The 21,571-nt window shown below is 44.3% G+C and overlaps 1 protein-coding gene across 4 annotated transcripts in view; it reads right to left on the reverse strand.

The window, feature by feature from the left end:
- The window catches only part of SH3RF1 (SH3 domain containing ring finger 1), a 211,066-nt gene that overhangs the window by 172,951 nt on the left and 16,544 nt on the right, over positions 1-21,571 (reverse strand). For 3 of the 4 annotated variants that reach the window (XM_077279480.1, XM_077279483.1, XM_077279481.1), the window contains exon 2: positions 11,553-12,039. The exons of the other annotated variant lie outside the window; for it this stretch is intronic. In XM_077279480.1, coding sequence (XP_077135595.1) covers positions 11,553-11,969 — 417 coding nt within the window. In that variant the 5' untranslated portion in view covers positions 11,970-12,039. The remainder of the gene's footprint in view (positions 1-11,552; positions 12,040-21,571) is intronic. 4 annotated transcript variants of the gene reach the window in all.

Genomic DNA, 21,571 nt, shown 5'->3' on the forward strand with positions numbered 1-21,571 from the left:
GATGCGACACGAGAAGCTACTTAGACCAGTTTGTAGTAATTACTGTGGGAAAGGTTGGGTTCACGTGTCCAGTAAACCGCTGTTTGAAACGGATCCAGTGAGCAAAAAATACTGACAAACGGCCGGCTATTAATGGGTCTGTTTACCAGAGACTACAATGATAAAAAAAAAATCCATTTGCAATGTGTTTATGCCGGACAAAAAGGTTGTGTCTTTTACAAAATAAGTGCTGCTGGATCTGCTTCTAACAGATGATGCCAGGACATGTGAACCCAACCTTAGGCTCGTGTAACACCACCGGAATCTGGCCAATCACTCTTAGATCAGTGGTTCAGCAAAGCGTGATCTTAGTGGGATCTGATTTTTTGGATGAGGAGAAAATGGAAAAAACGAATTTCTCCGTCTTCTCCATTGTGTCAGTCCGTGAAAATCGGTCTGCACTCGGATGTCATCATAGTGCATTCTGATTAGTTCTATGGACTCATTGACTTGCATGACCCGAGTGGAATCTGATTATCGGATCCAACTCGAGCATGCTGCATTTTTTCCTCAGACCAACACGTGCACAGTCCCATAGAATAACATTGGCCCGAGTGCGATCCAATGTTTTGTCGGATCGCACTGGGACCAAAAATACGGTCATCTGCATGAGCCATTATAGTTGTCGGAAAACCGCATTCTCTCGCGAGTCCCCCTATATGCCTGCTTGACCGAGCTTTCATGGGTTTCCAATTGGGAAATTGAGGTAAGGCTGCCATTCACATCAGATGGTCAGCTGCTCCCGCTGAAAACAGTGTGGTCAGCCAACAATTCTTTAATGTGAATGAGAGACGGGACCACTATGCATGGAGACCAAACCTCATCAACTAATTGTCTGATGATTGCGCCCTTTCAATACAAGTATCTCTTCTGACCCTCCTGTGCTTCTCCACATCACAGTTTTTTTGCGTAATTTCCACTAAGTGACAATTTATGTTTATGTTTTATGAAATGATCTATGGACAGAGAGTCTAGCTACTAAACTCCATTTTTATATAGCATGATTGATTCATGTAGTTGTTATAAAAATGGAGTTTAGGAGGTGGATTCCCTGCACCCATGCCATACCTCCATGCTTACTTGGGGGAACTCTCCACCAAACCGCCAGAACATTCAGCGGATAACATACGTCTACTGTTTATAAAAATGGAGCTATTCCAAATATTAATCTAATACATAAAATGACTTGCCTACACCAAGGTGCAGAGCAAAGAACTAGACCATGGACTATTAAAAAACGTTATTTTCACAGTTTGTCGGGAAATAAAGCACATTTTGGTAAAGTTCTGCAGATGACGCTTTACACCAGTGTGCGACAACTGTAACCAGAAGTTACTAGACGTTTAGAAACGTCAGTAAAGGATTTCAAAGAAGAAGCTTTTACATGAGGAGATTATACGAGAGCCCATTATAAAACGCGCCTGGGTGTTATTTACGGGCCTTAAAATGGTAATGGTCCTGCAGCGTTGTGAGTACAGACAAAAAATAACTACATTGCTTTGTAAGATGGAACTCTGTATTTCAGCTTAAAGGGGAAATCCACTCTGGACAATTCCTTTTTGTTAGTAGAGGCCCGATAATAAGCTAAAAATGACATGACGGGTTCCCGTTAAAGTGGGTTGTCGACCATTTGGTTTTTAGGCCAAGTTTTGATTCCTTGCACATTGAACTGTGAAGTAGGTTGTAGTCATAAATCTGCTGAAATGAGATCAGAAAAAGATAGTTAAGAGAGTCAAAAACTCCCGGTTAGACAGTCATAGTGGACTGACTGATGGATTCTCAGTTAGTTCATCCTGCAGCAATACCTAAAGAGATGAACTGGAATATAAGTTGGTATGCATGCAACGTGTAGGGGCATGTTCACACTGGCCACTAAACAGACAAAACCTAAGATCAAAACAGAATGAACCTTACCATATGTCACATGACTTAAATGTGAATAAGGGCCAAGCAGGACCAAGACCCCGACTAATGGACATCCAGCCACGGGAAGTGATTTTTTTGCAATCAAAAATTCTACGTATTTAGTTAAACAAATGAAAAAAATAGTCCCAAAGGGTGGACAACCCCTTCGAAATCTCATCACATAGACAAGAGTAAAGTATGGGTCCGCAGATGATTTCAATGTGAGACATATCTGTTTCTGATATCCCTGAGAATCCTCTGATCTTTCTGTGAGGGAGCCACGTGGTGGCCATTGTGGATGTCACAAAGCACAACATGACTTACGGCCTACATTCTGTAAACCACTTTTCAGATGTTATCACATCTGGAAATGGGATATCTGGCCAATGCCATAAGCAGAAGAAATATCTAAGTGGACTGAGACAAAGACTCAGCTAATAAAATACAAGATGGTGGCAGTTTACTAGCCGGGAGATCAAATATAAAGCCTTGTTGAAAACATCAGCTAACTAATTACCAGTAAACCTTTCCCAGACAACGCATTTTGGGTGTACTTATGTACTGTCTGCGGCACGTTCAGCAAACCAGAGCCAGTCCCCGGAGAATGGCCGCATTGTCTAGCTAAGCTCTTCAAGATGTATGCTGTATGACAGACGCATGGTATAAATTACGCTAATAACTTATTTGCACCCAATAAATTGCCCATTATTCTGATGTTTGCCTGTACTTCAGGATTTAACCCTTCAAAAAATATCAAGAGTAATTGTACTGAAATGCGACAGATCAGGGACAGATAAAAGACTCTCGACTATGGGAACAAGATATACCGGTACTTGCAGGAGCAAACACCATATACCGTAATTATTTCGTAAGAACATTCATAGATATCAAATTAATTAAAACTGTCCAAGTAGAAAATCTCTGGGCACATTGGCTACCTGGCTAGAGGAACATTCCGTCCAGCTAAAGACTAGAAGTCACAAGATATTTTGGTCACAAGTTTTAGGAAATGAATCAGAGAGCAGAAATAAATGGCTGAATGATCATACCAGAAGATCCATCTTTTCTCACAGGGTAATAATGCAGATCAGCCCAAAGACACATTCCAAGAGAATTCTGTAAGTCGCACCCCTTGGTAAAGACCACATAAAGTAGCACTACATTAAAATTCCACATCTCTGGAACTGGTGGATTTATGGTGCATGACAGATCTAAATGTTGACTAATTGTTGAAAGTGGGCAACTTACAGGACAAGAAAAAGGACTATGTCTGGGGGATCTGTGGAAATTGTCAATTTTTGGTGATCTATGGCAACTCTCCTGGAATGTCCAGACAAACTCTGGGACAAAAGGAGACCTCCTTGACTCCTGCAAGAGTTGGCAAATCTCCAGGGTACAAGAGAAGTCTCCCGAAAGGCACGTGGATGCTTCGTCATCTGACTGAGCTCCAGGGTCCAGACACACATTTAGGGGGCAGTAAATAGAACAAAGACGTTTCTTGACCTGTAAAACAAGGGTTGGTTAAGCAAAAATCCTGTTCATGCCATGCTCTGGAACATGGCACAGCTCCATTTCATAAAGATGGCCTGACTTCAGATCAGATAAGTAGTCCGGCCTACAGCCCAGGTACGATGAACACAAGGAAACCAGCAAGGCAGGCACAAATGGGCGCTTATACACCGAATACTCAGTCTATACTTATCACAGCTTGAGTCACTGTAGAAATACATGTTATTGAACTTTATCATAAATGGCTGTCAGTAGACACCAACAATTTCCTGCATGCTTACCAGACCATGAACAATTCAGACAATGGCTACAGTCCAGCAAGTCTTTAAGACAGCGCTGTATACAGGCATCCTATTATTAGGTGTAGGGGTGATAGGCTGCACTCACTGCTTGACTGGCACTGTTCACTGATCCCAGCACCCACCGTAATGCCTCTGTGGAGCCCTCTATGCTACATTCAGTCATGACTATTTCTTAAGAAAATCACCCATATTTCCATCTACATTTACAAGTAAAAATGTTATTAAATTCTTTTGTATTTTTGCTTTATTTTGTAAATAAATAAATTTGCCTCTGAGAATCTGATGGCACTCACCCATTCAACTCTATGGATTAGTGGAAAAAAATAATGAACTGATATACTGGAGAAACTTTGCTTCCTCTTCAGAGTGTGATTAGCATAATCGGGTGTGTTGGGAAAGCGGTCGTGTGCACCTGCCCTTAGGATACGGTCATATGCATTGGATTTGGTGCCGATTACTTCTGCAGCAAATCTGCAAGAAAATGTGTGAGACAAATTTGCAATGACTCGAGTGGCTTTTGGTGTGGATTTTCCTGCAGATTTGACATGCATTGAGCAGATTTTAAGTTGCCTCCTTGGATACATCGATCTTCTGTACAACCATCAATGCATTTAAAAGAGGAGATATTAGATGATTAAGAGTTCACTGGTAAGTTTGCTCCCAATTATCCACCCCTATAAACATGGTGATCACACAAGGAGCAAGCATAACACTTGTTCTTCAGATGATCCATATGTTTACGCCGGTAAAAAAATAATTGTTATCAGCATCATATGCTCCGAGTAATGGTATGTCAGACATGCCATTTCAGCCCGTCAGTGCACCTTAATGAACACCGATTTATCATATGGCTGGTCATTTGGCGCTTGTTTTCTGGTCTCTTTACTCACGCTGATGAACAATGATGGTCACAATCGCTGATACATGGGCCGAATTGGGTAAGAGAGTTCATCCTGCAACAATTATTGTTCTTTCAACAGATGTAGTGCATTAGCGATGGCTATGTCTCCTTCATCGTTTGTTGGCCTTTGCAACGAACTGGTAATTGAGTGACTTGTGATATTATCGATCAGCGCTCATTACATTAATGTAAATCAGCACGTCTACATGCACCATATCTCGTGGCTACAGATCCTATGGTTCTGAACTGACACCCTCATGGTCCTGAATGTTTTGGCCGCAGACCATCCTCTCTACTGCATCCTTATCAGCAGTGCTGAGACTTCAAACGATCGCGGGGATCAGATTGCCGACTCATTTGATCCCTCCGGCTCGATTGATCTCTGCACTTTGGCAAAACCTAGTGCCTGCCAGCTACATGAAAATGGTGGCATGTCAATATACTATCTGTATTCCATAATCCGACCCAGTGTGTGACATTCTGGGCTCTAAAGTGACGTAATATAAGGTAAAAAAAATTCAACTATAGCAATACATTGTTTGTGGACTTTTCCCCCCCATTTCCTTCCCCCAATAAAGTCAATGTAGTAAATCCCCAACAATCTGCAAACGACATGGACGAATTAGAGAGCTCAAAATTGGCACTGCACGTCCTATTCACCATGGCCACACAAGCTGTCCAAGTCCCACCTGACTGATCTGATGAGAAATCAGAGCTCTGCCGGCAAACGCCATGTGCTGGATGACCAAATATTTCAGGATACCCAATCTACTGAGGCACACCAGCATTTTCCTTTAATGACAGGGTTAATGTTCAGACCCATGGTTAACCTTAGCCCTGACGGAAGAATCTTCATACTTTTCCATCCATTATGATGGATTGCAAATCTAAGATTGCTTGAACTGTTCATTAAATTGTCTCCCCTCATAATTAGACCAATACCTGGGGAGCTGGCGCTACATAGGACTAATAATGAGCGCCTGTACTTTTCTGATGTAGGGATCCCAGTCAATGTGACGTGAAGCAATTTCACCCACCATCGACCTTGTCTTGCTTCTCTTGCAGCGCACAGGAAGATGTCAGTTTATGTAAAGTTAAGTGTAACACTTCTATTTGTGAGGAAGATGCTCCGTACTGAAGGCCTCATCCAGTCTGCGATGTCAGCCCTCCCGGCTCACGACAGATTAGACTGCTCCCAGACCGTAGCTGGCAGCCACTGTAATCGACGCTATGTGAGGAACGTAGCGCAGGAGGCGAGCAGTCACCGAGTACACGTGTACTGTGAGAGCAAACATTTCTCAGAAGTAATTCTCAGAAGGTGCGATAATCATTTATAGATAGCGTCCGGACTTTGTAATCTGCTAGCCGCCAACATGTCAAACACGTAAGGAGGAAGAAGCAGAAAACAACGTTCCTTGCGGGAAGACTGAACACGTTGCCCTGTAATTACATTTACGAGACTGCTCTCGAGAATCAGAATACGTGCTTTCATACAAGCAGAACATCAGGAAACAACACATAGCACACTACTGCTGCCGCCCATACAGATGTTGGACGCATCACTCACCCAGCAAATCATTACATGCAGACTAATGGTGCATCTACTCCAGGAGACAATCTGCCAACGAGCATTTGTAGGAACATTCCTTCCAGATGGTCCGCAGGTATAAACATGTCTGCCATCAAACGATCAACAAGCAAAACACTCCTTTGTCGAGTGATCGGATCATTTATACCAATGAGAAATAAATCATTGTTATCGACAGCACATTGTCCCATGTAAACAGGCAACGTGCTGCCGACAACATGATTGTGTATGGAAACATAACCAGCATATTAGTAAGCATTTTGTCCCCATCGTTATTCGTTGGCATGTCTAAATAGGCCAGTAAACAAGCACCAAACAACGTATTATATAGTCGAGTGGTGCTTGTTAATGGTGCATCGAGATGCTAAAATCAGCACATATTAAATGAACCATTATGATACTATTGTGTGACAACTTACTGCAGAAATAAAAAAATGAAAGTGACAACTTCATGGAAACAAAAACCCATAAATACCTAATTGTAAAAATTGTCAAGAATTGACTATATATGGGCTATATCAGAATTCATATTGAGGGTAATCGCACAATCAATCATAAGCAAAACACAGAACATATACGATCAAAGAAAAAACCCAAAATACCATGTTTAGAAATATATAAATATTTTTAATTAATTTTAATTATGCATATACCAGGACATTTGGCAAAGGCCAGAACAGGAAATGGATACAAACCACAATGTGCACGTAGGAAACGCAGGGGTGCACAACTAAGGGTAAAGCTATCAAAGGCAATGCCTATATGGAAATATCACATGATTGTTTACAGCAATCTTATTAATGATGCAGATACAATATATACACCATACTCAGCCCTACTAACAGTAATTATCAAAGTCAATAATGTCAAAAATGCCAAAGAAGAGGGCAAAATAGGATATGAAATATAGGAAATATATTACCTGAGCAGGGCTGGAAAGTCAAATACCCGCAGAGTGCACCCACCCCGACGCGCATTTCGGCGTGATCGCCTTTCTCAAGGGGTAATAAAAACGAGGGAAGTGTGTGTATAAAAAGAATCCAACCACCAATCACATCTGACAATACATCCACATGGTTTAGTAACAGTCCTATGTCAGGCTGCCGCCTATTCACATTAACAACGTCAAAAATCAGCGACACGGTCATGTGACTGATCAGGTCACGTGACCACGTCGCAACAACTACGTCACTGGTGACGCATGAATCACCACGGCAACCCAATGTGCAAGACGGCCCGGCGTCAGATGCAAGGCGAGAGAGGGAGTCTCAATCACCATCGCAACAGAAGACGCCGGAGGCCGACCAGGAGACCGGGAGCCGCAGCGCGCATGCGTACTGACGGTAACTCATTACTTAGTTAGACACATATCAATAATTGATGATAACAACCAGCCATATATCGCAGCTGCCGAGGGCAGAAATGCTACAGCAAAATAGGACAAGCCCACATAAATACTATTAGGGGGTCAAGGCACACAAATGTTAGAAATTACATACCACGCAATATATAGAAAACGCAATATATAGATAAATACAAAAATCACAGATAATAACCGAATTTGACCATCAAGATCATGATGTTATAATATTATAAACACTAATATACAGTACATCAATATTAGAAATTAGTAAGCAGTGCACTACTTCAGCCAGTTGGATTGCTTCTGTAGCCATGCATTAGCGTTGGTCGTGGGCATAAGATATTTACCTGTAGATCATTGGTAGATACAGCCCCTATACACTCTTGTATGTGTATAACAAGCACTAATACCACAAAGTCAGCAGATCTGACAAAATATAGTGGGATCTTCCATTGGTCTACAGCAGCGGTGGGGAATCTTTTTTCTGCGAAGGGCCATATAGATATTTATACCATCCTTCAGGGGGCCGTACAACCTCTGCCCACAAAGTACATCCTGACTCTGGCACTGGTTTCAGGACGTAATCTTCATTGCATGCCCTTCATTGTTCAGTAGTGAACACTGCATGTGTGTGCTAACAGAGCAAGAAGAAATTAATGAGCTGGGTGTAATCAACATATACCTCCCTGCCCAAGAATGTGGTCCCTGAGTATCTGCCCAGGGGCCTGAAAAAAAAGTAATCGAGAGCCGTCAATGGCCCTGGGGCCTGAGGTTCCCCACCCCTGGTCTACTGAAACATGTCTAACAAGGGGACAAATGTAAAGCTTGCTAAAAACATATTGTTTGGCAGAAACGAATCTCTCCTATCTTCTCCATTCACAGGAGAGCTTGCCTTGACCAAGCATTCATGTCCTTTCAACAGGGTGAGAGGAGTAAGCCGCTGTGGCCGGATAGGAGCTTATCTGCGCTGAAAACAAAAATAATGGGAATCGCAAATCCAACTACCTGATCCTTCTCATGTGAGGGGAGAGTTGGGAGTTCCCTATAGACATCAGGTGGCCAGCTGGTCCTACCAACTTTCCCCAATGTGTATAGGGTCCTGTAACAGATGTAAATCATTCAGCTGCGGCAAGAAAAACTAAATCTCCGAGCACTAAAAAATACTCAGAGGACACCATAGCGTGCTCGGGAAATCTCGAGTAACGAGTATATTCGCTCATCACTAATCCATACACATTAGTTGGTCAACTGGTTCACGCAAATGACAAGTCTGCCCGATGATCATCTAAGGGAACCTTATCACGTGAAAAAACACTGTGAACCTGCAAATGTGGGGTTAAGCTGCAGGTTAATAGCATTCTGAACTTGCCCGATGCTGGAACTTAAGGTACCGTCACATTAAGCGACGCTGCAGCGATAGCGATGCCGATCGCTGCAGCGTCGCTGTTTGATCGCTGGGGAGCTGTCACACAGACCGCTCTCCAGCGACCAACGATGCCGAGGTCCCCGGGTAACCAGGGTAAGCATCGGGTTGCTAAGCGCAGAGCCGCGCTTAGTAACCCGATGTTTACCCTGGTTACCAGCGTAAAAGTTAAAAAAACAAACAGCACATACTCACCAGCGCGTCCCCCAGCCTCTGCTTCCTGACACTGACTGAGCTCCGGCCCTAACAGCACAGCGGTGACGTCACTGCTGTGCTTTCACTTTCAGTTTAGGGCCGGCGCTCAGTCAGTGTCAGGAAGCAGAGGCTGGGGGACGCGCTGGTGAGTACGTACTGTTTGTTTTTTTAACTTTTACGCTGGTAACCAGGGTAAACATCGGGTTACTAAGCGCGGCCCTGCGCTTAGTAACCCGATGTTTACCCTGGTTACCAGTGTAAAATATCGCTGGTATCCTTGCTTTTGCTGTCAAACACGGCGATACACGGCGACCTAGCGACCAAATAAAGTGCAGACCTTCTAGCAGCGACCAGCAATTTCACAGCGGGATCCAGATCGCTGCTGCGTGTCAAATACAGCGATATCGCTATCCAGGTCGCTGCAACGTCACGGATCGCTGGCGATATCGCCTAGTGTGACGGTACCTTTAGAGCCCTGCTGCCGGGAGGAAATGAACTTTATTCCTCGTGGTTGCATTTGGGTGTTGGACACAAGGGCGGCCCCAGCGGGGGTTCAGTCATTGCTCTTTCTATACAGCGCAGCAGATGTAACCGTGCCCCTGGCAATAACTGATATCTTGCCCCAATAATTTAGCAAGAAACTCCTAGGTGCATGGGCTGCACTGATTTGTTCAGTCCACTGTCCATCGCAGCTTTGGTCCTATTTTTGTTTATGGTCACATTAGAAAACGTCCTAGAATAGGTTGGTGCAAAGTGGCCTTAAGCCCCCGTCACACTAAGCGAGGTCGCTAGCGAGATCGCTGCTGAGTCACAAGTTTTGTGACGCAACAGCGACCTCAGTAGCGATCTCGCTATGTGTGACACGTAGCAGCGACCAGGCCCCTGCTGTGAGATCGCTGGTCGTGTCGGAATGGCCTGGGCCTTTTTTTGATCGTTGAGGTCCCGCTGGGTAGCACACATCGCTGTGTTTGACACCTTACCAACGACCTCGTTGACTACAACGTCACACAGGACGTCCCTCATCGAGGTCTGAATCGTCATAATAGCTGCCATGTGACAGGGTCACAACGACCAACGACATCGTTGTACAGGTCGCTACAGGTCGCCGCATCGCTGCTGCGTCGTTGGGAAGATCTCACTGTTTGACATCTCACCAGCGACCACATAGCGACGCAGCAACGATCCCTGACAGGTCGTATCATTGTCGGGATCGCTTTAGCGTCGCTAAGTGTGACGGGGCCTTTAGCGTTATAGGAGTTTGTCGTTTCAATAAGTCCTTATCAATACTGAAAGAAGTGTCTATTGTTTGCCTCCAATATACCCATCTACTATGATCCATCTTAACCAAGAACTGCTGATTGTAAGTTGTTTTCAATATAAAAAGACTAGACACTTATTAAACATTGCCCATAAATCAGGCACATGCACCATACAATCCTGTGGTTGTAAAAATATAAAGTACCTTAGAAACAAGACAGCAATAAAAGAGAACATTTTGAAGAACACAAGGCAAACACGCCCAGGCTTAACCAAGTCTTCCTAGACAGCTGCTCACAATAAGCAATATCCCCTTCATACAGTCTCGAGACAGATGTTTGGCATCACCCCTGCAAAAAGTTTCTCTATCTTGACAAACCATTGTAGCAGAAAATCCTTACATATTCAAACAAATCTGCTGTGAGATTAACAGTGTCAAAGGTGGGTGGTTTAACTAAGTCCTGGAGCAACAACCCAAAGGGACATGTGTCAGGAAAGCTGCATCATACTGGTACAAGAGGGAACAGAGCACAAGATCTGGCACCTCGCCTCATATGAACTGGGACAAGAATATCACAAAACATTCCCCTACAACCACCACTAGAGAATAAATGGGGTAGAGGCTACTCATTGTCTACAGAAATCCACAAATGTCCAAGCTGATGACAAACATAAGGGAGGAATCATCACCTCCAGGATTTGCTACAAGGGGTATTTGTGCAAATATTTTGCGCCTTTTTCCCATATACACCACTCTTTACTATTTAGGCACTATTTAGAAGAAGGGTTGGCCAGCCGCTATGTGACAATTTCACTATAATGTACACCAGAGATCTGAAGTCCAATGTTGTAGATGAAATATACTCTGACGGACCAAAGATGCACCATATTTTCTGGAAAAGCACCTCCTAATATATTTGGTGCACCTTACTCAAGCAGGATTTTGGTTCATCTGGCATAACACGTTGTCAGTCTTGATCAATTTCTCACATAAGAATTGATATAAATGATGAGAACACATGTAAAGTCGTCTCGTGAGCTTTGATGGAGGTTTCATGCAAGGTACTCACCCTCACAGGAGGGCTCCGCGCTTGTATCCTCTGAGGTCCTCCTTGGGTACTCTGTGCATCATTCGTGACACAATTAGTGGTAACGCTACCTTGTGCTCTTAATACGTTTGTGCCATTCGCAGTGCTTGGCCCTGCTTTCCGGGGCCTTTGTTTGATTCCATCCAAGAGTCTGACCAGTAGAATATTGCTAGGAAGTTCATCAACCCCACATTCCACCAGCGTCCTGCACTCCGGGCAGCGTAGCTCACTCCGGGAACTCACAATCCCCTGTAGGCATCGTTTGCAGAATGTGTGCTGACATGGCAAGACTTTAGCGGACGCATCAAGTCTCTCCAGACACACGGGGCACTCTAAAAGGTCCAACAAGGCTGATTCATCCATGCTTTTTTCAGCACTGTTCTGCAAGGAGACAAGCATTTGTAAAGATTCGCAGTCCGTTGTCGCAACTCAAGGCCGATTATGTGATATCCATGCCTCTAGTCGTCACCTTTAACGAGACGGGAAGAAAAAATAAACATAAACATGTGTTTGAGACAGATAGAAGGCTTACATAAATAATTGTCATGTCTTAAAGAAATGATTCCAAGCACCATTCTAGCTCAGTTTTTTGCTATTATCTTTGCTACATAGGATATGATGCCTGAAGGCAAAGAAACAAATGGCTAATTGTGACGTTAGAGCATAACAGTTGGATTTTCATCAGGACTTTTATATTTCTGTCAGGATAAAGATCAACGTGATTCAGCAAAATACATTGTAGATGGTTTTCCAAAAATGATTACTTTTATTGCTCTGAGCCTTCTAGTAATTCTATAGGACAGCATGCTATAACTTATTTTCATTGCTCTTGGATACCGCACAAGTCAACTCTCCACCTTGGCCTCAACCACGCTTAATGTTTTGTATGTTCAAACCATTATTTGAGGCCTTTTTCTGGAAAAAAAAATCAGCCTAAATTTCTTCTGTAAGACCATGTGAAGAAGGAAAATACACAGCATTTCAAATAGTCGGATTTCACCATGAACTAGGACGGTGTTCACACTAGGGACACAGCTTCATGCACATGCATACATACACCAAGGGAACCCATTAACTTTTGTAGGATAAAATAAGCATTGCAAATTGCTGAAAAATTATTAGCAATCCTGGTGGACTCCAGAAACCTTTTCCACCTTGTCTACAATGCCCCCTATACATGAACGTTTGACCTACTCTTGCATGTGTTCTCACTGGGGAGAAGGGAAGATGCTACTGCCAAGTCTAAAGCCCACCATGTACATTAGATGGCTGTCGGAAGAACTGTGATTCAGACAGTTCTCTCTTAAACAGGAGAACTTGGTCAGCTGAGCTACCATAGCCATACATGTCTCATCTCCAGGAGAACAAAAGGGTCCCAAATCGGACATACTGGATCCTTAACTCCCCAATCAATTGTCTGGAGCCAACATACACATTAGACCAGGGATGTCAAACTCAAACAAACAGAGGGCCAAATTAAGACACTTGGGCCAACCAGTATACAGTATAAAGGGCCCCACATAGTCTTTCATACAGTATAATGGGCCCCACATAGTCCTCCATACAGTATAATGGCCCAATATAGTGGTTGTAGTTCTGGTGTCACGGACCAAATATAACCACCCTGCAAGCCAGATTTGACCCACAAGTCAGTTTGACTTGTATGCATTAGACTGTCAGCTGAACCCATCGATATTGGAGGGCTTGGTCAATATTCATCTAATATGTATTGGGGGCTTAACACATTAGGCAACATATCTATTGTGAAAATAAAAAGATGGGTTATTTTGAAATCCAACGCACCGTACCCTTCTATTTCTGAACATCTGCAATCAGAGGAGATTTGGAATATACCCATACCCATCAGATAGTTGATCAGTCCTATTGAAATCAGCAGGTTTGGCCGATATTTATCTAATGTATTCGGTTACCAATAGTATAAACAGGGCTTAAAACATAACTGGAGAATGAGCAATAAACTCAAATATTAAAATTGTACTGCTGAATACAGCTTGGATACTCTACTAAGGGACCTTGATGAACACTCAGTCATTCCCTTATCAGATGTGATGTTCTTTCTCTTAAACTGTGACCCCCTACAATGAGGGGAGGCAAAGAGCCCGGTACTCGGAAATGCATTTTAATTATGTAAACTTCCCATTCCATTGGAGTCAGCTCACCAGCAAGAAAAAAGCATTCTACTTGGCTGTTTTATTTTGGCCCATTTTCTGTACACTGTGACAGTGGTCACGCATGGCTGGAACACTACCCTTGGGCTGCGCAACGCAAAATGTGACAAGTAGCTGTAAATGCTGATAAATGGTGGAGATCACTGAATGCTGTATTATTTTCTGCGTGGGCGCTGGGGAACATACAAACACTCAGCTGTATTATCCTTTACAGAACATGGTCCAGGTTTAGCAGAGAAGCACATTGTATGTTTAGGTGTTTTAATAAATCCACAAAGAAAAGTATAATGACAGTCATAAACATTTGATATAGATGATGAAGGTCAAGTGAACTTCTAATTCTGAAAGTGTTTTAAAGGGAGCCGGTCAGTCTAACCGGACAGTATAAGCTAAACACATAGCCATGTAGTGGATATAGCCCCTATAAATATCGCACCCATAGTGGCCTAATCACTGCCTCCGTTCTGCACACAATGACGGCTAATTAGAGTTCTCCGTGTAACCTTGGTGCGGCCAAGAGGTTCAGTGCCTGTTCTGATCATTAATTTTGCATGTCCATGCCTCCCTCAATGTTGACTGACAGCAATGGCTTGTGCAGACAGCGTTCACTCCACGCACACTCGGTGCAGACAGTGCTCACTCCAGGCACACTCGGTGCAGACAGTGCTCACTCCAGGCTCACTCAAGATACACTTGGTGCAGTGTTATGAACTGGTGGTTTAGGAGCAACATGGGACGAGCTCTGGAGGAGGTGGTACCTGTACTGACCGCAGTTCCTGAGCTTAACACAACACTAGAAGTAGCCGTGGGATGTTCCTGTCACTCCCTAGACACCTCGTCACAGCCGGAGGACTAACTAACCCTAAAGATAGAAACAGGAAAGCTATCTTGCCTCAGAGAAAATTCCCAAAGGACAGACAGCCCCCCCCAAATATTGACTGTGAGTGGAGAGGGAAATGACATACACAGAATGAAACTAGGATGTAGCAAAGGAGGCCAATCTAGCTAGATAGATAGAACAGGACAGAATGATGTGCGGTCAGTATTAAAAACTAGAAAAATCCACCACAGAGTTTACAAAAATCTCCACACCTGACTAAAGGTGCGGAGGGTAAATCTGCTTCCCAGAGCTTCCAGCTTAACTGAATAAATCCATACTGACAAGCTGGACTAGAAAAAAAACATAGAATGTGCTGAACGATTAAGTCCACAACAAGTGGAAAGCAAAAGAACAAAGCAAGGACTTATCTTTGCTGAACTGGTCAGAATATCAGGGAAATCCAAGAGAGATGTGAATCCAAGCAGGAACCATTGACAACTGGCACTAGCTGAAGGATAGAGCCAGGATAAATAGCCGAGCCAGAATAGACGACCAGTGGAAGCAGCTGCTGTCTGCTAAATCCAAGGAGCAGCAGTTCCACTTAAATCCACCGGAGGGAGCCCAAGAGCAGAACTCACAAAAGTGCCACTTACAACCACCGGAGGGAGCCCAAGAGCGGAATTCACAACAGTGCAGACAGTGCTCACTCCAGGCACACTCGGTGCAGACAGTGCTCACTCCAGGCACACTTGGTGCAAACAGTGCTCAATCCACGCACACTCGGTGCACAGAACTCACTCCAGGCACATTAGGAGCAGACAGCTCTCACTCCAGGCACTATCTGTAGAGACAGGACTCACTCCAGGCACACTCGGTGCAGACAGAACTCACTCCAGGCACACTCGGTGCAGACAGAACTCACTCCAGGCACACTCGGTGCAGACAGAACTCACTCCAGGCACACTCGGTGCAGACAGAACTCACTCCAGGCACACTCGGTGCAGACAGAACTCACTCCAGGCACACTCGGTGCAGACAGAACTCACTCCAGGCACACTCGGTGCAGACAGAACTCACTCCAGGCACACTCGGTGCAGACAGAACTCACTCCAGGCACAATCTGTGCAGACAGTGCTCACTCCAGGCACAATCTGTGCAGACAGTGCTCACTCCAGGCACACTCGATGCAGACAGTGCTCACTCCAGGCACACTCGGTGCAGACAGTGCTCACTCTAGGCACAATCGGTGCAGACAGTGCTCACTCTAGGCACACTCGGTGCAGACTGCTCACTCCTGGCACACTCGGTGCAGACAGCGCTCACTCCAGGCACACTTGGGTGAAGTTAAGAGAAAACGTATCTAAGATCTAAAACTGCAGTGCACAACTAGTAGTACTATAGTGCCTGGGCCACAAGGGGTGGAAAAAGAGGAAGAAGGAATTTCTGACCATCACAGAGACTGGTTATATATTAAAAACACCATTATATAACAATGCACAGGTGATTTATTACACTTCAGTCTAAACTTGGAAATATGTTTGACTTGCTAAAAATAATAAGTTAGGCTACTTTCACACTAGCGTTAACTGCATTACGTCGCAAATGCGTCGTTTTGCCGAAAAAACGCATCCTGCAAAAGTGCTTGCAGGATGCATTTTTTCTGCATTGACTGACATTAGCGACGCATTTGCAACGCAATGACACACGTCGCAACCGTCCTGCGACGGTTGCGCCGTGCTGTGGCGGACCGTCGGGAGCAAAAAACGTTACATGTAACGTTTTTTGCTCCCGACGGTCCGCTTTTTCCGACCGCGCATGCGCGGCCGGAACTCCGCCCCCACCTCCCCGCACCTCACAATGGGGCAGCGGATGCGCTGGAAAAATGCATCCGCTGCCCCCGTTGTGCAGCAGGGACAACGCTAGCGTCGGGGACCTCGGCCCGACGCACGGCGACGGGCCGAGCCCGACGCTAGTGTGAAAGTAGCCTTAATAGTACGTTTTCAAGCAAACTTCTGAATTATTTTCTTGCCTCTATGAAATCAAATGGTACAGTGCTAAATCTAATCTCCCCTTAAGTGGGGCCCAAATACTTGTTTGTTGAGTTAGGGACTAAAATAAATGGAATTAATGAACACAGGAGCCCTGGAACTGACAAACTGGTTTTCATCAGGAAGGATTAACATTTTGGCCCTTGCAGGGATCTCCGACAAAGAAATCCTGATCTCTGGTAAAGTAAATTGTTTGCCCATAGATAATTTGGACAATTCACTGAAGAACAATAACCCTTTAACTTTCAGAATTAGTTTATCAGTTTGTCAGCTAAATATACACCATAGCTAATGTGTTACCTTCATTATAAATAATGGATGAGTAATAACTAATTATGCTAAAACAAAGAACAGAAGTGTGACCCCAATTAAGACGGAGCTTGACATAGAGATATCAGAGGTTTCCATTGGTGAGGTCTCTGAGATAGGACATTCGCCAAATAGTAAAATGAAGGGGACCCTTACGGTTATGCTGGCCGGTCAACATTAGTTCAGAGGGTCTGTGATCACCACCTACCTAATGCAGAAGAGGCCTATTTATCCAGGGGGGCTCTTATTTTAGTATTGGGAAGGTATACTAGCTCATGACCCCACCATAAGACATCTGATATATCTCAATGTGTTTAGTGTCTTTAAATCCATTGAGAAAGTTGTAAACAAAAAAACTAAAAATGTTCATGTCTGATGATGTCTTCACCTACATGAACTGAGGAGCACAACACAATGGCCAGATTCACTGTGACTTACATTTTGTAGGCCAGTCTCGATGAAGGGAGCACTGGAGTAACATGTACCCATGTCATGAAGAGACATGCACCCAAGGAATTTTGCATATCTTTTAGTTGCCAGGGAGTGGAGTACATTTCTGTCACAATTTACGTCACTTTTGTGGAATAAATTGCACATTTTTTAGCCGCGCTCAACCATGCACCCGACAATCTTCTCTGGAACTGAATGGTGGATTTAACAAAGTTAAAAAAAAATACTCAAGGGAAGAGCAAAAAATAAGATAAAAATGTGGCCACTTCTGACCTGGTGACAGGTCTTCTAAGAATGGCTCCCATGTTTATTTTTTTCTATTAAATGTGTGTATATGTGCATGTAATGTGTGTGTATACACTCCCCTACCGTGGCTCTCTCCATTGTCCAGCGCCGTTCTGCTCTTCCCAGTGATGTCACGTCGATGGCTAGCTGGCTTAGTCTATAGGTGAGCCTGATGTCTCTTTCACAAAGAAGCCTATGGGGCCTGAAGCTCTGACGCTCCATAGGCTTACATTATAAGAACCACTTCTAGGTCACGCAGAGCGGCAGTGTCACCTGGAGAGTCTGAAGAGCGGTGACGTCACTGAGAAGAGGAGAAGACCGGAGCTGGACACCGGAGACAGCAGCGGCAGGTGATAATTTACACATTCACACTACATTACATGCACATATACACACATTTAGGGCTCGCTCACACTAGCGTATAACTCGGACGAGTGCTGATGTTTCATTGGATAGCGCTCAGCCCAATGTTATACTATGGGGCAGTGCAGATCTGCCATTTTTTTCACATGCCAATTCAGCATGAGAGAACAATCGCCGCATGCTGTGAGTGTATCTGATAATCGGATCATGCACCCTCACACAAATCTATGGGTGCGTGTAGAACATCAGACTGCACTCGTATGTCATCCGAGTGCAGTCTGATTTACACGGACACAGGCAATGGAGAAGATGGAGTATCATTAGCATAAGAGAATCTATGTAGTTGTGATCAAGCCCCTAATAAAAGAATAAATACATAGGAGTGCTTCTTTAAGGGACACTGGCTTATTAACAGTTTGGATCAAACAGTTATTTTTTAAGCAATAAAGCTTAGTTTTCTACAAAGCACACATCAATATTTTACAATTTTCAGCATCGGCAGGGAGGCAGATCTGCTCACTACCGGTCTTACCAGCCAAATTATCACCTGAAGAGCCCAGATCTACATAACAAGCCTCACCTAAAGTCTGGAAGACTATCAAATATAACGTGTCGGACAGATCATATACATTGCGTAACCCACAATGTCGACATGTAGGAATAGTCCTTCATGCTAAAAATATGTAGAAAATTAAAAACTATTCAATCTCACTATTCCCCCAAATCTGTCCCCTATCGCCATTTTTTCATGTTAAAGATAATAGTGAATTAAACAACAAAACAGCCAAAAATGACCAAAATGATGACGGCCTGGACATTATTTATGGCTCATGGAATTCATCTGAAAATATGAACGTGCGACACATGGCACCAACACGGAAATTCTTTTTCTAGTTCGGAGGTAAAATATAGTTTTCCACAGATGACGGGCATACTTGTCACTAGTGTGTACATTCTTACAAGACGTCAGCAGTCAGGAGAAGCGACTCCATACGTCCTAACCAGATAATGATAGCACTGGCTTATTTGTGGCCAGGAAAGTCCAACTCTGGGCACATACGGGCCATGCGCTGGCTCAGACATGGGTGCTAAAAGAAGGGATGGGGGCAGGGCACACAAAGGCTTCCACTCAATGACTAGATACTTGCATTTTGCTGTCTGTTGCTATGGTAACCAGTGGAAGAAACCCGGATTCCTAGCGCCAGCTACGTCTTCCTGTGTGGAAGAGAAGGACTCCGCTAACTCTTAATACAAAAATCTAGAAGAGAAGAGAGGCCGACAGCTGGATGCCCAGACCGCCCAGAGAAGGGGCCGACATTCACCAGTGGATCCCACAGCCAGCCTGGTAATAGCAGAATGGCAGCAGTGTACCTGTGGGAATAATGGGCGGCCATGTCACAGAAGGCATCTAGGAAGGACTGTATCATGACTGAACTCACAACCCGAGCAGCCACAAGTATTCTATGCCCTACAGACAGACATGAGGAAGTGTCCTGACAACAAGGACAATACCAACTACACACTGCCGCCACGGCTAGTAGGCCGTACTGTCTGTGTACTCTGTATGCTTCAGACTTGGGACCCGATTCATCATTTATGGGGCAATTTTACATCACTTTTGTCTTCTTGTTTTCGTCACTTTTTTTTGCGCTAAGTCCTTCAAAATGGAGGCCGCTATTTATGAAGTTTGTTTAAAGTAAAAATGGTCTTTATGAATCTTTAACCCCTTTGTGTGTCATTTTACCTTAAAAAGCCGCACTTTTAGAAAAATTACACCAAAATATCTGTCTTTCATAAAGTCACTGGAGGTGAGGTATTGGATCGGGGGTAAAAGAATGGATTACATTTGTGGCGGATTTTGTAACTTTTCAAAACGTCGCAATCAATGAAACAGTGTTGTTTTCTGCAAATAAGAAGTTGCCTTTTTCAATATAAGCAAAAAGTGTGAGATTTCAGGAATCTAACGTACGTTTTTATATCTTTTCAATCTTCATCCCCTTTTCCTCATAGATTGTAAGCTTGCGAGCAGGGCCCTCACTCTCTTGTATCTGTTTTGATCTGTGTTTATTGTTATGCTGTAATGTCTATTGTCTGTACAAATCCCCTCTATAATGTAAAGCGCTGCGGAATATGTTGGCGCTATGTAAATAAAAATTATTATTATTATTATTTAATCGTTTTAGATCTGCAGTATGTCACTTCTCTCAGTGTTTTTGCAGCGTTTCTTCACCCATAGAAAGCAAAGAGAAACTGCAAAAATGCCATCCGAGTGCAGTCCGATGTTTCGCATGCACCCATAGGCTTGTATGGGCGAGAGAGATCCCATTCTCGGACACAATCACAGCATGTTGCTATTGTCTTTTCTCGTGCTGAATCGGCATGTGAAAATAATCACAGATCTGAGCTGCCCCATAGTATAACACTGGTCAGAGTGCCATGACAAGACATGACATAGAACTCGGCCATGTTATACGCTCGTGTGAGCAAGTCCTTAGAACAGGAGTTTGGGCCCTCCGGCCGCATGCGGCCTGCTTATGACCTCTTCTGTGGGTCCCGGGCAGATTCCGCGTTTTTCCGGCTGCCGGGCCGTTAAACCCCCACTTGAACATGCGAACAAGGGCATGCAACGCCCACTACTGAACAATGCATGCGAAAGCATTGAAGGATTGTGTCCTCAAGCTGGCCAGTGCCAGTGTGAGAACGCACTTTGTGGGTGGAGTTAGCGTGCGATGCACTCCAGTACCACAGCTGAAGAAAGTAGTGGCAGCCCCACTGTCCCCCCCCCCCCAAGCCGTCCCCAGTGACATATATGCCTCCCAACCTTCCCCAGTGATGTCCATACCCCCAGCCCTCCCCAGTGATGACTATGTCTCCCAGCCCTCCCCGGTGATGACTATGTCTCCCAGCCCTCACCAGTGATGACGATGCCTCCCAGCCCTCCCGATCTGCAAGACAGACCCCCATTTAACGCAATACATTTTTTTCCCTATTTTTCTCCTGAAACTTTGGGGTGCATCTTATAGTTCGAAAAATACGGTATATGTTATATGTATGTAACCCTTCTCACATGTACAGCACCCTGGAATTAAAGGGGGTTTTCAGGACTTGTTAATTTTTTTTTACTATGTGCTTAAGAACTAACAGGAGGTACGGTAGTTGATAACTACCTGCCTTTCCTACTTGGCACCGACTCAGACCACTCCTGACAGCGATTCAGCAGCTTTATGTCAAAAGAGCAGCTCTTCCTCTTCCGGGCTGCTCTGTCAACAAGGCATGACTGCCAACGTCATACTGATTAACAGCTGGCTTTCCAGACTTAGGCAGCAAGTAGCTGGCTGACAATCCGCATGACATCAGTAGTCACGCCGCATCAACAGAGGGGAAGAGAAGCTGCTGTTCTGCCAACATAATGCCAGCGGAAGACACAGAATTGCCCGCAGAAGCGCTCTGAAGTGGCAGAGATTGGTGCCAGGCAGAACAGGCAGGTAGTTACTAACTACCTGCCTTTTGGTTCACAGGCCCATAGTAAAAAAAAAA

The sequence above is a fragment of the Ranitomeya variabilis genome, chromosome 1, assembly GCF_051348905.1.
Source record: "Ranitomeya variabilis isolate aRanVar5 chromosome 1, aRanVar5.hap1, whole genome shotgun sequence".
Classification (NCBI taxonomy): Eukaryota; Metazoa; Chordata; class Amphibia; order Anura; family Dendrobatidae; genus Ranitomeya; species Ranitomeya variabilis.